A 16,492-nucleotide genomic window follows, 5' to 3' on the forward strand; every position below is an offset into this window, starting at 1 on the left:
AGGCCTCTTCCACCAGACAAGCTTATCCTGTATGGCATTACAAGAGCTGCCCCATGATGCAGCCACATGGCCAGCACAACACAGTGACAAGAAAAAACATTGACGTATGACACCACAAACAATCAAACACAAACAGCAAACAATCTTCAAAGACCTGGAGCTCAGGTGAGTTCAAATCTCATCCAGTTTACTTTGCAGTTAATCCTCTCCTATAAACAATTACATATTTTAGAGAAGAGAGAATTCAGCTCTTTCTTTCAGACAAGCGGGCTGTCAGGGAACACCAATCAGCAGCATGACCTTGCTGCCCACCTACCCACATAGAGGACTCCCTCTTTCGTCTTTCCTGCTGCTTCTGCCACTCCCTGCTTGGTTTTTTCTGCTGCTGCTACAACTCCCTCCTTCGCCTTGTTAAGTCCTTTCATGAACACATCCATGGCTGAAGAATTTCTTCACAAAAAACTAGAAAAAAGAAAAGCATGCTTTGAATAATGGTTCTCAGCTTTTTTTTTTTTTGGCCAGAAAAGGAAAAAAAATCATTAAAACTGATTGAACATCAAAATATTTTAAAATTACGTTATTTACACCAACATATTATATAACTTCCATCTACATCTCTATGAGCAATATACACATAGCTCTCTGTATCCAGTATTGCTTTCAGTATTTCCAATAGAAAAAACAGTTAAATAACGAGAAAACCAAGGAGCTCAGTTACACAAATCCCCTTTACATCTTCTCACATGCTATCACAGTCAAGCAGCATGGCTAGACTAGTTCCCAGAAGGCCCGGGAGTTCCCACAGAAATCTACAGAGAGGTTACTGATAATGCAGTTCTCATTTGAAGGTGCATTCATTGAAACGAGCAAACCCATCCCTTGCCCATCACCATCTCCTCCAAAGGGCAGTTTGTTCATCTACAAACAAGATCATTTGCTGATGCTCTACCTTCTCATTCAAAGGAAAAGCTTAAATACTAGCTACTTCACAAACACCTCTTCTAAATGATGAATTTATTGTTGGAAGAACTGCTAGTGTTCTAGAAGGACTTGAACAAACACAAAACGCTACTTTTCAGCAACTCATCATTTTGTGTGCAGCCCATATCACTCTGCCACTACCCGAGTCTTCCAAAGGGATCCTGCACATGTATCAAGTCTAAGGAAAAAAAACTACAAAAAAGCAAAGGCAAGAACATGCAATGCTAACAGCTCCGCACTACAGCTAGCAAGTGAGTTCTGTGGCAGCTATACAGCCCCATGCTACAATTAGGCTACAAAGACAGTAATTAAAGCCACCAAGTCAGCACCCCTTCCACAATCCCGTCACCAACAGCCCCAGCCCTCTTATCCCTCCCCCCCTCAGAAGCAGCACTGCCTGATAGTTCCTTCCCTCCGCCGGAGGAAGGGATGTCTAGGAAGGCAGCGGGCAGCTTGCTACTAACCGGTGGCAATCAGAAGGGCAGAATTCGTGCCCCAGTGACACGGTGGGCAGCACCGAGAGCAGGTGTGGGAGCACCTAGGTGCAACGCGGGGGAAGAAAGCAATACAAGGCTACGTGGCTCTGTCCAAATAAAAGAAAGGGCACCTGTGGAAGAAGAAGAAACACGCCGGGCTCTCCCACAAGCACATCGCTGTATCTATAGGGACTACCGAGGAGAAGGAGAGGGCGACGTGAGCAGATCAGCACCCAGCAGCTCCCGAACACGGCAGCCGCAGCGCCCGCTGGTTTCCCCCTTCCTCCTTCGTGCCCAAAAGAGAACGCTCGGCGGTAAAAGCACCTCTATGTCTCCGCACCCGTACGCACGCTCACCCCTGCGGCTGCCTGGCCCCGGGGGAGCAGAGCCCCTCGCGCACTCCCCACCACTTACCGCCGGGTCCGCCGCTGCAGGGAGGCGGGGGGAGGCAGGGGGCAGGAGGAGGAGGACGAAGCGCTGAGAGACCTGATGGGAGCTGCCCCTTCTCAGCACATCGCCGAATCTCCCGACACCGCCCCGACGGCAGCACGGCGGGCAGCGAGTGTGAAGGAGAGACAGGGTGAGGGGCGGGGGAGGTGGGAGGAGGGGCCGGGGGCGGCGGGGCGGCTCCCAGCCTTCATCCCCGGCTGGGTGGGAATGTGCTGCAAGTCGGGTATGCATCGTGACGTGCGGTGGGAGGCGAGGATAGGAAAAAAGCGAAGGGGAGAGGTTGAGGTCCTGGTCACCTCGTGGCACCACCTGTCCGCTGTTCGTCCCGAGGGCTAAATCACCACCATACTCAGAAGCAGTATGAGCAAGCTATTGGTAGTGAATTCAACACACCTGTTTTGCTTCACCCACGGCTCAGAAAACACCCCCAAGCTCTTGGTTACTTTTTTTCCTCTCATATGTCTTCAAGCCAGAGTGATTCGAGGTGAATGCTGCCGTTCTCTCATGATCCGTGCTCCCAGCTCATTTTTAAGGATGGCAGGTGATTCTCTTACAGATAAAGCATGAGTCTTAACCCTGAAAAATACCATGAAATCGTTATCCAAATGAGGATGAGAAGCCCAAACTCACACCTGTCAGACCCCTTAGTGGTCTCCATTGCACAGACCAGAGCCACTGCTGCTCTCCTCTTGGTTTGTTGCACTCAAGTCACTTCTCCCCAGAAAGGGAAAGCAATCACATGTGTCTGTACTGCTGCAGAGCGTAGGCATGAAAAGCCAAATTCAGTGGGAAACAAGGTATTAGAACAGATGGACCTTCAGCATCAGTACATCAGTCAGCATGCTGTACAGATCCTGCAAAACCTTGCAGAAACAGTTTGTTCTGTCAGTGCATTCCAAAGGAGAAGCAGAGCTTGGTACAAAGGAGATACAGGGATATGAGCTGCACAAAGCACCTTCCATCCATCATCATGGGCTGGCAGCTGATGGGTCCCTGCTTTTATTTCCATTCTGAGCATACAGTGCAGAGTTTTCTCTTTTTCAGGTTTCTTGCTATTTATCTACTGCTTGGTAAGCTTTCTTGGAATTCATTCCACTACTAGATTTAACCAAGCAAACATTTGGTGATATGTTTTATTTCCTCACGGAAGGAAGTGCTGACTGAATACAAACCATTCCTTCATAATTCTGCCATCCAGAAAAATCTTTAACAAGTGATCCAGGAATTACACTAGGAGGCAGCACACCTCATTCATCATGAACTGCACATTCCCACTTAATGATGCAAGACCTGATGTGGTGTTTCCTTCCAGTTTTGGAGGAGAAACACAGGTGTAATATTAGACAGTAAGTCCAAGTAAATAAAAATCATATGTTTTCTGCATAGAGACATTTTGTTTCCCAAATTTTACAAGCTGCCATGGTTTTATGATTTGTTATCAATATTCCGCACTGTAACATCACGTAGATCACTGGTAGTTAAAGAGTTAATGCTCCAGTTCCATGAATTGTCAATATTTCCAGGTACCTGGTTCTCAGAAGAGCTACATATCCCAGAAGACTGTCACTGTTCCGTTTCACATTTAAAGAGAAAGATACAACTGTTCCCAAGTCTGAGATGCTCTTTCTTTTACACTCCTGTCTGCCATGTGTGCTCCCTAGCCATCTCACCTTCAGTATTTGAGTCAAGCCTTCAGTATTGGACTCTCACTTCATTTGATTTATTAGCTTCACTTATAATTATACTGTATTGTGTTATCTTTCATTCTGATATCACATTTAATAACTTAGTTTTTCCACCCTTAGCTTATTGCTGCTGTTTTTAGGCCTGTCTCCCTATCTCTTCCCCCTTCCCCTCTACCAGGGCGTGGGTCCATGGCTCCCCCCACTGCACTAATCCCAGACCAGGCCAAACCAGCCCACAAAACAACTGGCACAAGCAAAAGCATGCAGGGAATGTTACTTAATTCCAATTACAAATTAATACTGGGTTCAATAATTGAAAGACAAAATTAGTACTAGCATTAGTATGCTTTCATAATAAATAGATAATATTGCACTCCCTATGTTACCTACCAGGTTTAAATAAGCATTTTTGTTTCTCCACTTTGATAAGGTTCTTTCCTATGCTTTGCATGATCAGACAGAGGCATGATGTTCTACTGTTAGTCAAAGTAACAGCTTGTTGGATAATAAAATCATGTGGCCAAATTCAGTGGTAGAGACAAGAGGAATCAATTTCCATGGCATAAACCAAACTTTTTGAACACTGTAATGTTTTTTTTTTTTTGCAAGTGAAAAAACACTGCGGAGTAAAACTGATCAGTATATGCTGTCTTCAGGTTAAAAAACTCTTACATAAAACTCTTCAAGCAGAAACTCTTCAAGATGCCCCCTTGAAACAGAAAGTTGAAAGCATCTCTTGTTGATGCAGAGTGACTCACATGTGCTCAGTGTTCCCACAGAACCAATATATGATGTTACTCAGCAGAAAGGTACCTTTGAGAACCTGAAAAGCTGCAGAATGAAAAGAACCTGTCTTAGTTTATGGTGACACTACAAAATGACTGGAAATGGGCAGGCTATTTGCAAGTGCCACTTGTTATTCCACTGCATGGATTTTCTATTAATTGCAGATGATCTGAAAGCTGCCTTAATTTCACAAATTCATTAACTGTGTGAAAATGCCATTTCTCTGCAAACATGTTTCATTCTTAGCCTTTCTTAAGGAAGAGGTTACTATCTCTATTTAGACTTGATGGAGAGTTCAGTCTAATTTCACACTCTTACATCACACCTTTGCATTTCTGTTGTATCTCAGGTCCCTGTGAGGAATGTTTCTCTTCTCAACCATGCTAAGTTTTGAGAACTTGGAAACATGCACAACTTCAAAAACAATCTCTCATTTGTATACAGGTAAGCCTGAGATATAGTACTTTTTTTCTTTAAATACCTAGCATGCACACAGGTGCTTTGCTCATAGCTGAATAGTTCATTACAGGAATTTGCCTCACTTGTTTCCTGTGATGTTTACTCAACTGAAGCATAATCATAGCTACCTACACATGTATGCATATTTATATGCATACAAGAGAGAGGGAATATTTGTTAAGTAGTTATATTAAAATGTTTTAACTGAGACAAATATATATGCCAAAATATGATGTTGGAGGCAATTATGCACATAAACTTAAATAGGTACATACACACTTGTGTGTACTTCATTTCAAAAGTAATTCTTTCCTATATCCATGGAAACCACAAGGAGCACAATAATATCTTTGGTAGAGTAAATTCTCAACTACAGAATGCTATTTCTCAATATAGTCACCACCGTTAACTATGAATTTTCCCCAGCAATGATGAAAAGCCTGCATGCCATGCTTATAAAAGTCTGCATGGCCATCTATAACACAGCTTATCTCTCAAGTCATGGTTGTTATGCCTGAGACACACAACCTACTGCCTCACTGTGCTCACATTCACTGTTTGGTCTCCACAAACATTCAATAAACATTGATAAATGTGAATGGGTGCAATTTTCCTCTGCATGGAGGAATTGAATTCCACACCTTCGCTTGATATATACTCCTATGTCAGACACAGTTTTGTCATGCTGCCCCTTCTGTTGTCATCCATTGCACAGCATCAATATGTAATGGAATACTGGCAAGAAAGTTCAAATTCACCACAAAACCACCAACATCCACCTCTGACCTTACTGGCCAACAAAAACCAGAGGCATTACTTTTGGAGCAGCCTTCATAGATATTTAAAGAAGGTTGATGTACATCACAGATATCATAAATATCAACTCAATTGACATAATCCCAGTAGCTCTTGAACAAATGGAAAAAAGGGTCTCACAGCTTTACACCATCTCTGTTACTGGCAAAACCAACCCAGCCTACTACTCCTTTACTTGCAGTCAAGGTTGAAATTGCAGATAACACATTTTACATGAGCAATGATAACATCTCAGATTAATGAATTTGTCTGGGCTAGACATTCAGTATTTAAGTGGAAAGCAGCTCTGCCCCCCTGAGACCTTAAGCGAAGCTGTAGTCTGAAAAGCAACAGCTCAAATGCTAAGGAGGGCACCGCTGCAGCAGAGTGCTTTTACTCAGAGACACCACAGTACATCAAATGAGGCTGACCCTAGCAAAGTCAATTCTGATTGTTCTATAAGATGTTTCCCACTACATAGCACCAATGAGCTGACTGTGAATGACAGAACAAATTGTCTTCCTCACACATGATGCAATACATTAGCCCTATCAGATATAACTGATGGTGCCAATACTAGTGAAGTGGGAGCTGTCATGCAGGATCAGCTCTGATGCCCGTGTAGTCTCAAATCCTGTTTCACATAGAGGCCAGCACAGAACATGCCCAAGGTCAACAATAACATAGTATGCTCTGAAGTAGCCTGCTTCAGATCTAGGCATCTGAGCCAGTGCAGTCACAGCACATTAATTACCTGGATGGCAGCATTTCTCAAGAGATACACCAGGAAAACAGCAGCTTTAATTAGATACCAATGTTAGTCACCAGCAAACTGTTTAAACAAGTGCAAAACCCAGACAGTACCATACTTCATTCCAAACTGCCTTCTTCCTACAATTTCTAAGGGGAGGTAACATACAAAAGAGAAGTGACAGTTCTCAAACAGGCTGTGGTTTTGTCAGAGGTATAAATAGCCCAGAGGTGATGAGCAAATCAGCAATCCAAGCACACGACTCATCTTTACAGAAGATACTTCTTCCCATTTTGCCTGCAAAAAAGCTTTATTGCTGCAAGTCTTCTATCCAACACATTTAACAAACAAAACTTGCTGTGCATAAAAAAAAAATCTTTTATTGAATATTTGGTGTGTGCAAAAATACATATATGCAGCAATATACAGAAAAAGGCTATATAGTTTGATGTTCTGCTGCTTTAAATAGCAAAAAACCTGGACATAAGTATTAAGAATTAAATACTAGGAAGCTTCAGATACAGATGATACTGAGTTGGGAGATACTAATACACAAAAGAAATACCGAGTTTGCTTTTAGCCAATACAGGTTAGGATTTGTTTCAAAACTAAACGCAAACATTCTTGTCCTAGCTTACTGCCAAACTAAGTATGTATTTACTTCCTGGAGAATTTCAGATGGAAAAGGCTAATAGTTACAGCAATCAGTCACCCTCTGGACTGTGGAGTATGGAAGTAACAACGTCCAAATGCTTGCTAAGTATCTAGTGCTGTTTCTGATACCTGAATTTGGTTCAGGGCATCACAGATTAGAAGCTGTAAGAAAAAAAATTCACAACACGATTCACTTTACTCTGTCTTGAGGACACATTCAGTATCCACTGCTGTGCCTCACACAACAGTAGTCACAGAGCTTTAGACTTTGTGTAAGAAATCCAAGTTATCTTGCCTAAAAAAAGCCAGACCTCCTTTAAGTAGTTCTGCATTATTTGCACAAATACACTTTATTCACAGACTGGTCTGCTCTCATACAGGCCATCTGTCTCTTTCCTTGGGCCAAAATACAGATTTACCTTTGTGTTTTGAAACAGATACAGGACTTGAGCAAAATGAGTGCATCTCAGGAGGTCATCTGCATCTCAGAGTCCTGCTCAATGTAAAATATCCATAATTACCAGAAAGCATTCTTCACTCAGAAGAATTTATTATCTTGGTTTCATAACAAAATACAAATGGGCCAATAAAGCACAAATAAGTATGTGAGAAGGAGCAGTAAGTGAAACAGTTGAGCCACTCACATAAAAAAAATAATCAGGGATACTGCCTGCCTAAGTATCAACCGCCCAGCAAAAATGTTTGGCATCACTGTGGCTTTTTCTTCCTTTCTCAGTGAACTTACATTAGGATGGATAGCTTCTTTTCAGCTTCCACTGTAATCTTTTCTCCTGTTCTCTGTCAAGGTTTGCAAGCATTAAACCTACTGCTGACATACCACAAGATACTGCATTAGTCACTGTAATTTCAAGATTCTTAGCATAAGCAAGTCTAATTCGCTGCACACTTTAAAGATTCTTGCTTTTGCAGTTATACAGAAGTGTCTGTATCAAGATGCATTAATGTTACAGCATTCTTTTGTCCACCACACGCCGCCCCCCCCCCCCCCATACAATATCTTCTTTCTACGCTTTCAGGAGTCATGCTGTTCTGGTTTGGTTAGAAGAAGCAGATACAAAGTGCTTATGGCCCTCATCAGGGCACTCTTATAAATAACACTGATTTGATTACAACCTACAATAAGCATTTATACATAAACTGTTCATGAAAGGCTAATGTGTTTTCAATGTTTCAATCAATTTTTAGTAATTTTAATGGACTGTTAATATCTAAGAAGCAGTACATTTTTCATACCTGTGACATATACTTGTCACTATCTTCTGCTGGAGTCCTCATAACCACATTTCTAGGTACATTTGAATCTCTCTTTAAATACTAAACTCTTACAGAAGTACTTGAAAAGGGCATAAGTCAGAACTGTAAAGAATTTCCTCTTGCTATTCAAAAACCAAAGTCATCTTTCTTTTCTGATCAGCTTGAATACACCGCTGAAAGAAAACACCCCCCTCAGAAACGAACAGGTATGTTTTGAATTGAAACAAACTAAGATAGTTTGCTGTCTTATTTGAGAAGCTGAACAAATTTGATGCTCTTCACAAAAAAAACAGTGTGAAGAACACCTTTAAGAAGCAAAAGGAATTTATTGAGTTTTGAAGACTGCTTTTCAGACATTGCTGCTGTTGTATGTTTTGGAAAATATTTTACCCCATAGGGGTGTTGTGAGGTGCTAACACATTCACTATGAAAAAGTGAGATTTAGATGTTTCATTAAGATACTTAAGCCTGGAAACACTGCTTCTTATATCTTTAATTTTTTTCCTTAAACCAGTTATATTTCTCCCCTCCAGAGCCTTCTGAACAAGGAGAGTGTTGTACTTTCACAACTTGGACACATTCTCATTGTCCCAAACCATCTTTGCCTGCATTTGACCTGAGCAACTCCCATTTGACACTACTTGTCCAACTGAGGCTACTGACTTTATGGAACACTGAATCCTCTTAGAGACCATGAAACTAACTCCACATATGATCTGGTATGAGGTGTTATGCTAGCCAAAGCTTTGAGATTGTTCTGCCTCATTCCCACCCTTGAAAAATCTCCTTAAAGAATATCAAAATGCTCAAAAAAACCAACTATGATTTGTGTAAAATCTAGTAAAAACAAACAATAACCCATACCTCCACCCCTTCCAAAGAAAACCCAGAACAACCAATCAAAAGTATTATTATTAAAACTTATCAGATTAACCTAACCAATTAGTCAAATAGAAAAGAAAAACAGAATTTGCCAACTTTTTGCATAACTGTCGTGTCCTGACAGCTATTCTTGCTTCTTGACTACTTACGTTAACTCAATAACTTTGTGTTGTAACAAGCAAACTCTGCACTTCTCTCTAGTCCATAGACAATTCTTCATCCTCATTAGAGGTCTGTTAATTAACCCACATTGTTCAGTACAATCCCATAGAGCGATCTACAGACTATCAGCTCCAGGCCTTGTATCATGAACGGTCAGCAACTTCTCAAAAGATTATTATCTCTTCACAATTGCCAGAAATCTTTCCCGGGAAGTCTTCTTTGGCCACATCAACTCTAACAAGCAGTGTGGTAAGATACGGAAAAAGTAAATCCACAACATATGTATTCTCAATAAAATTTTACAAACTAAATTTAATTTAACTTAATAGACAAACTCTAGAATAAAATGAAGTCTTCTCCAGTTAAAATAAATAACTTATCTATTTTAAGATCAACCTATAACTCCTACCATTAAACACTGTAACATGACTGTTTCACTTCCAAAGAACATTTGTAATTTAACCTAACAGCATAAATTCACTGAGGCAAATCTCCCCTAATACAATACTACAAATAAAAGCATATATACATACTTTGACAAATGTGCTAAACCAATTCTGAAAACTACTCTTATAATAAAATGGAAAGCCCAGCAATAACAAAAAATCAATAAGATCCCAGACTGGAACAAACAAAAGCTTACTAAAATACAAGAACTACAAAAATAAAAGAGAATAGACCACTTACCTTCAGAAAACCTCAGATACACAGAAACCTCTAAACAAATATTCTTACATCTACTACCAACCCTTAAATGAGGTCTGGGAAGGGGTGGATCCTGGCTCCTCCCCTTCCATCACTCAGGTACACTGTATGCACCTGAGCTCCCTTGGGTCGTCCCTGCTCTCCCACCAGGTGCTCAATCACTGGTTGAGGCTTAGCATAAGGTGACTTAGCATTTCTGCTACAACTCTTCAACAATGGAACAATGAATCCATCAGTGCATTTTGTACAACTCACTTTCATTTTCTGATTTTCTTGCATTGTACAAATGCATATGTGTGGGAACTGTTGAGTCATGGTCGGAACCACTGATTGATCACCTGAGGCAAGCACTGAGTCAGCCACGGGAGCACAGGTGAAGGCAATCGAGCTGTGTGACCAAAAGAGGTGGAGCCTGGCTGCACCTCTCCTAGACCCCATTTAAGGGCTGACTGCCTCAGGGAAAGGTTCTTTTTCTGGAGGTTACTGTCTTTGGAGTTTTTTTCTGTGTCTGGGATTTGGGTGAGTAGTTGGTTTATTTTTGATTATCTTTTTCGGCTGTGATGATCTTTCTAGTTATGCAACCTATGAAATACTAGCCTAACCCTATTGTTCTACTAATTGTGTGTTTGTTGATTGTATAGCACACAACTATAGAATAAGAAAATATTAGTCTTTTATTACTTAATACCTTTTTATGATCTATTTTTGTGTTTTAGCTTTTTGGGGAATTTTTATTACAGTACAGCTACTATATTGTAATTACAAAACAGTAATTTTGTTTTTGTCTAAGTTTTTTTTAATTTCAAAGAGGAAACTAGTACTAGTTTTAAAAACAATTGATGTTCCTAGTTTCAAATGTTGTGTATAGCACCGTCAATTTGCATAAAAAAAGTTTTTCAGAAGTAATGTAGGTATTATGGTACTCTTAGTATGATCCTAGTTACTATATTTAGTAAATAAAATATTTAGTATTTTTCTTTTTTCAACTGGTTTTCTTAACCTAAGATATTAAAGAATGTTGTGAGTTCTGCTCAGTAAGCAAGCTGTATACCTGAACTAGCAATTGTTTTTTTTAGAGAAAATATTCTATCAGACAACCAGATGTAACTGTTAGAATGTAATTGTTTATTTTAGCCTTCCTATATTAAAGGATGTAACAAACTATATTCTAACATACTAACAAAACGTATGCCAACATGATTTGGTTGCACCTTTACAAAAGTAATTGTTGAGAATTCTGTAATTTTGACTGAATGTTGAGGAAAGCATTGAAAAGACTTTCTGGGGTTAAATTAAAAAAAAGTCTGGCTGGAGAACTGCTTTGTGTTTTAAGTTTTGGTATGTACGGTAAAACAGGCATGTACGTGTTGTATTTGAATTCCAGTGTAATCCTTCAGTGAATATTTAGAACAGAAATAGGTGTAGAATAGGGAGTCGCTTTAGATGAGAATTTTAGTTCTGAGATTTACATATTGGTTGTTAAGGTAACAGAATGAAGATCTTGGAGAAACTTTGATCTAAGGCTAACACTTAACTCCATGTATTTTGCTTGACTAGAGAGTTTAGTATCTAAAAACTACAAAAAGAAACAAACATAGCAAGAGGTTGAATACTGAGAATCATTTATCCATTGGAGATAACAGTTTGAGTCTGTTCAAGATGTTGAACTTTTTCAGCCACACCATAATGATATATTCTTCAGTGTGGGTCTTATATGTTACAAAGAGACTGTAGGTAAGGTTGTAGCTGGTAAACTGTGTAAGATGATAGGAAATGTAGTGGCACGGCACCTTGGAGCTTAGAGCCTAGTAAACAGCTGTAGAGGCAAGTTCCTAATGTTAGCTGTAGTTCACATTAGTGAAAGGAGGGCTGCAAGTTAGACTGATGATGATATAACCAAGGAAAGCTAGGAGACAGAAGCATGCATGAAGCAAGCAAGCTGAAGTCTTGACCTACTTGTGAGACTTAAAGTGCTTGATGCAAGCAAATGAACCTTTCCCTGTTTAAGCCTGCCAATGTAGAATAGCCTTTATTGGAGAAGGTCCTTTTGGTTGCTTGCAAATTTAGATCTGGAAGCTGTATGTTAAACTTGTAGTAGGGCTGACTTTTGCAGCTGTTTAGCCATGCAGGCTCTCAGACAGATTTTTCACTCTAGCACATTCAGGTTTTGCTATGAATACCTATGCAGATGTGTTGAGAAAAACACATCTGATTTTCATCAGATTTTAGCTAGAAAAAATTGGCTTAGTTGGACTTACATGAACAGAATTTTATTGTAAAAATTATCTTTTTCTCTCCTTAAAATTACAAAGGAACATTGCAATTTGCTTTATGTTGTTGTATTGTTTCTAACTTGACTGATAAATGCACTGCTCTTTCAGGTTACCATGTTCTCTCAAGCAGCTTTGGCTCTCCTAGTTTACTTTCTCTGCCATCAATAGGCTGTCAGTCTGAAATTTGTAATCACAACAGCAGATGAAAAAACTATCAAAGCCTGAATTACAGTTTAAACTGACTGCATCATTACCCTTTAGTCAATGCTCCATGCTAGAATATTCTTTGTGTACACTCAAGCCATTACCATCTTGAGAATGTGATTTCAGTTCAATAGTGGAGCTCTGTTGTGTCCCCAGATCTACAAGGGGCCACATGATACAGCTGCTTCACTAGAAGAAAGATACTTCTGATCTTATTGTGGTATTTCAACTGACCAACATTCTGGGTCTTTTGCTAGCATGAAGAGGCTGTATGAATAATAATGTGGCTAAGGAGAATAGGGGCAGGGCCCTAAGGACACCAATAGCCTTAGCTGTCCTGAATAACTTATCTGTGGCTTCTACTCTATACTCTTATACTGACCTAAGGACTTTGACAAATAGAGGAATATATTGCTCACTTTCTCTGCCTATGATTTCTCCAGTTAAGTACTTTTATGTTCTAGAACTCATACACAAGATGTGATTCTCGCTTCATGTTGAGAGCTGTCCTGTCAGAGATGACTTCTCCCAACAAAACCTCATTATTACAACAGAGAAAAGAGCACAGAAGCAACTAACCACTTAAGTAACAATAAGAGACACTTGGCAAGGTTTGATTTCATCATCTGTTTTGTGTTTATGTAGTGAAAATGCTAAGTCATAGCCTGAACTAGTGATGGGGCACCTGGTAGGAAGGTAAGGCCAACCCAGGGGAGCTCAGGTGCATGCAATGTACCTGAGTGAACAAAAGGGGTGGAACTAGGATCCACCCCTTTCCAGATGTAATTTAAGGGTTGGCAGAGGAATTAAGGGTACCTTTCTGGAGATCCTGGGATCTTGCTGCTTTGCTGTTGTGCTTTCCATTGTGTTAGTTTACAACCACACCCCATTTCACAATTAGTCTTGATGCTATTGAAGTCAGCTGCTATTCAAAAGAGCAGAGATAGGATTAGTAGTTAGAACATACTAATGTAACAACACAGTGTATGGATTTAATAATTTCATTTCTTAAGGAAAATGTTCTCCAGGGAATAGTAAAGAAACAGTGGACCCATTGTAGGAGACTAAGAAACAAAAGAGCTTGCCTCTCTCTCAAAGTATTATTTACAATGAATCTGTAAGTTGAACGAGAGCAATCTGAATTGCACTAACATTATAACTGCTCTATGCTAAATGGACCATAACATTATGCATTCTCTAAGATAAATGTACCATTTATTGTGTGTAACCTGAACACAGGCCATGTTTAACATCCTAAGGATAGTAGAGAGATGAGTCATGAATTGAGTGTCCTAGAAATGCAATTCTGATCAAAACAACTCTACTGGATGAAATTAAATAATGATAAAAATAATGATAATATAAGCATGCCAGCAACCACTATTAACTTCCTCTCATATACATGTCTGCAATATCCCTATTCCCCGAACCTGATTCAGACAGCATTGTGGCTGAATACTATGCTATGCTGCAGACAGAACATAGAGCATACACATGTACAATCACTAAATATATTAGATGGCTGCCATGGTGGGCTATTCAACATCACAATGTATCTCTAGCCAAGTATTGCCATATTCATTTATATACCCTGCAATGAATTCCTGAGTGAATTTAGGGAGGCTGTAGCCTACTGCTTTAGGTATGTATTTTTTTATTGCACAGCAACAGCTGCCATCCCAGAGTGCTGTTATCTTTTCCATCCCTCCATTTTTCAAATTTATCAGTGAGGAATGATTGAAACTCGGCAAATGTTCTGGCAGTGGCAAAACAAGAGTGAAGCAGAGCATGTAGAAATTGAAACAGGACTCACAGGGAGAATTTCATTATTGCAGGGGATGAGCATAGCTCACACTCAATCACAAGCAAGTATGTTAGGCTGTGAACATAGCTCATGCTCAATCGCAAGCCTGTATCTTTGGCTCCCACCTGACAGTAAAATGTGCTACTTAGCTCAAGCAGTTTTCAAACCCAGTAATAAGCCATTGTCATTTCATTTTACTGGTCTTATAAATTTGTCAAACCTGTATTTCCCAATGGACCACACAGCCCATTTCATAGAGCCAGAGAGCTTCCCGGGTGCAGCTCTGTTCTGTTAAATTTTCTTTGGATTTTCATCTGCAATGCATGCCATTAGTGATGAGTCATTTTAAAAGAAATGAGATTGTAGTACCCCCCATCTGCACCTAGAAACGCCCGTGTTTACTGGCAAGGCTTGTGCAGGACTGCAGCATGCGCTGACATTTTTTCTCCTTCCAATCTCAGTCCTCTACTCTCAGTGCAGACTGCTCTACCCTCTGTTAACAGTATGTTGCATCCAAATTGAAGACTAGATTGCTTGAATTCTCCATTTTATCACATTTTGAATCTTATCATGAGCAGGAAGGAGGACACATGTTATATGCAAGACCAAGAGCTTTTAGTTAAATACAAGCCTAACCGTTTAATTAAACAATTACTTTTTATCTAGTTATGATGGTACTTGCACAGCTCAAAGTATTTGGAGTTAAAAATGACTTATATACCCTTGCACTGTTCCTCTGGGCATGAAAGCTGGTGGCTTCAAGGAGCAGGCAGCAAGTTATAGCGCAGTCAGCATCCTCTGTTGAGAGAAATAAGATGTGGATTGATTCTTATCACTCTAGAATTGGGCTAATCATTATGTTTGCTAACAGTGACTATGCTCTCCTTTCTTCCTTGGTCTCTGACATCATTTTGACATCACATTTGTGTTTAATGTATTTTTTATATCAATCAAATATTTTATATGCATATAATACATAGAGAGCTTTGTATAATAGCTTTGTTCTTAACTGTTTCTGCAAGAACTGTTTACTCAGCTGCCAAAGTTTCCTTTGATAACCAACAGCTGACCAGTGCTGAGCTGCTTATAGTTTTGGGGCTTCTGATATGATCCTGTGCCAGTGCTTTGGGGCTCCTACTCTAATCCTATGCCTGTGGTCCTATCATTTGAAGGTCACAGACAATTCATTCTACACATAATGTCTACTTACTATTGTTGTATGTTAATTACAGATAACAAGCTTTACATCACATAGCAGTAGAAAGAGTAGCAAATACCAAAATAAGTCTGGTGATAGTGACTTGGTCAGCAACTCATTGCTGTTGCCTCCAAGAAAGGCAAAATCTTCAAGTATGCTGAAAGAAGTCCTGACATTTCAGAAATTTTAGGTACAAGCAGAGAAAGGAAGATAAGCATCTCGAGCCCTGTCCCCGGCTCTGAATAGAAAAGAGTTGGAGGAGATCAAACTTATGTAGTAGAATCAGCTGGAGTAAGAAACTTGGCAGGTATTGAAAGGACAGGATTTCTCTCTCTATCATAGCAACAAAGAAAAGCAATGGGGCCTTTACCATCAGTGATATTCACTGTAATAAAACATGTAAAGCTCAGGTCACCACCCTCCCAAGGCAAGAAGTAGCTGGTCAAACTAGTGGCTGCTTTGATGTTTCTACATCTCTGAAGGTTTCTTATCATAGAATCATAGAATAGCCTTGATTGAAAAGGACCACAATGATCATATAGTTTTAACCCCTGCTGTGTGCAGGGTTGCCAACCACTAGACCAGGCTGCCCAGAGCCACATCCTTGAATGCCTCCAGGAATGGGGGATCCACAGCCTCCTTGCACAACCTGTTCTGGTGTGCCACCACCCTCTGCATGGAAAAACTTCCTTCATATAACTAACCCAAACCTCCTCTGTCTTAGTTTAATCCATTCCCCCTTGTCCTATCACTATCCACCCTCTTAAACAGCCGTTGCCCCTCCTGTTTTTGTGCTCTCTTCAAATTATGGCCTGACAATGTGACTTCTACTGAAACCCCAGGGTTTTCTGTAATAGATGTTTCCTATTCTGTTGGGTAAGGGAAATATGGATCAAGCTTTAGTTTTGTAAGGAAATCATTTCTAAGTAGGTTCAGCTTGGGCACTCCAGTA

At 40.1% G+C, this 16,492-nt stretch overlaps 1 protein-coding gene across 2 annotated transcripts in view; it reads right to left on the minus strand.

Annotated features, from left to right (window-relative positions):
• Positions 1 to 2,664, minus strand: part of SNCA (synuclein alpha) — a 64,849-nt gene extending 62,185 nt beyond the window's left edge. Inside the window, exons 1-3 of one of the 2 annotated variants that reach the window (XM_090138796.1) lie at positions 2,575 to 2,664; positions 2,301 to 2,483; positions 317 to 462 (exon numbers count right to left, since the gene is read on the minus strand). In XM_090138796.1, coding sequence (XP_089994922.1) covers positions 317 to 437 — 121 coding nt within the window. In that variant the 5' untranslated portion in view covers positions 438 to 462; positions 2,301 to 2,483; positions 2,575 to 2,664. Of the gene's footprint in view, positions 1 to 316; positions 463 to 1,871; positions 2,059 to 2,300; positions 2,484 to 2,574 lie in introns of those variants that run through there. The other variant, XM_031607543.2, reaches the window with a different exon arrangement.
• Between the last annotated feature and the right edge of the window lie 13,828 nt (positions 2,665 to 16,492).

Source organism: Phasianus colchicus, chromosome 4 (genome assembly GCF_987193195.1).
Source record: "Phasianus colchicus chromosome 4, bPhaCol1.hap1.1, whole genome shotgun sequence".
Lineage (NCBI taxonomy): Eukaryota > Metazoa > Chordata > Aves > Galliformes > Phasianidae > Phasianus > Phasianus colchicus.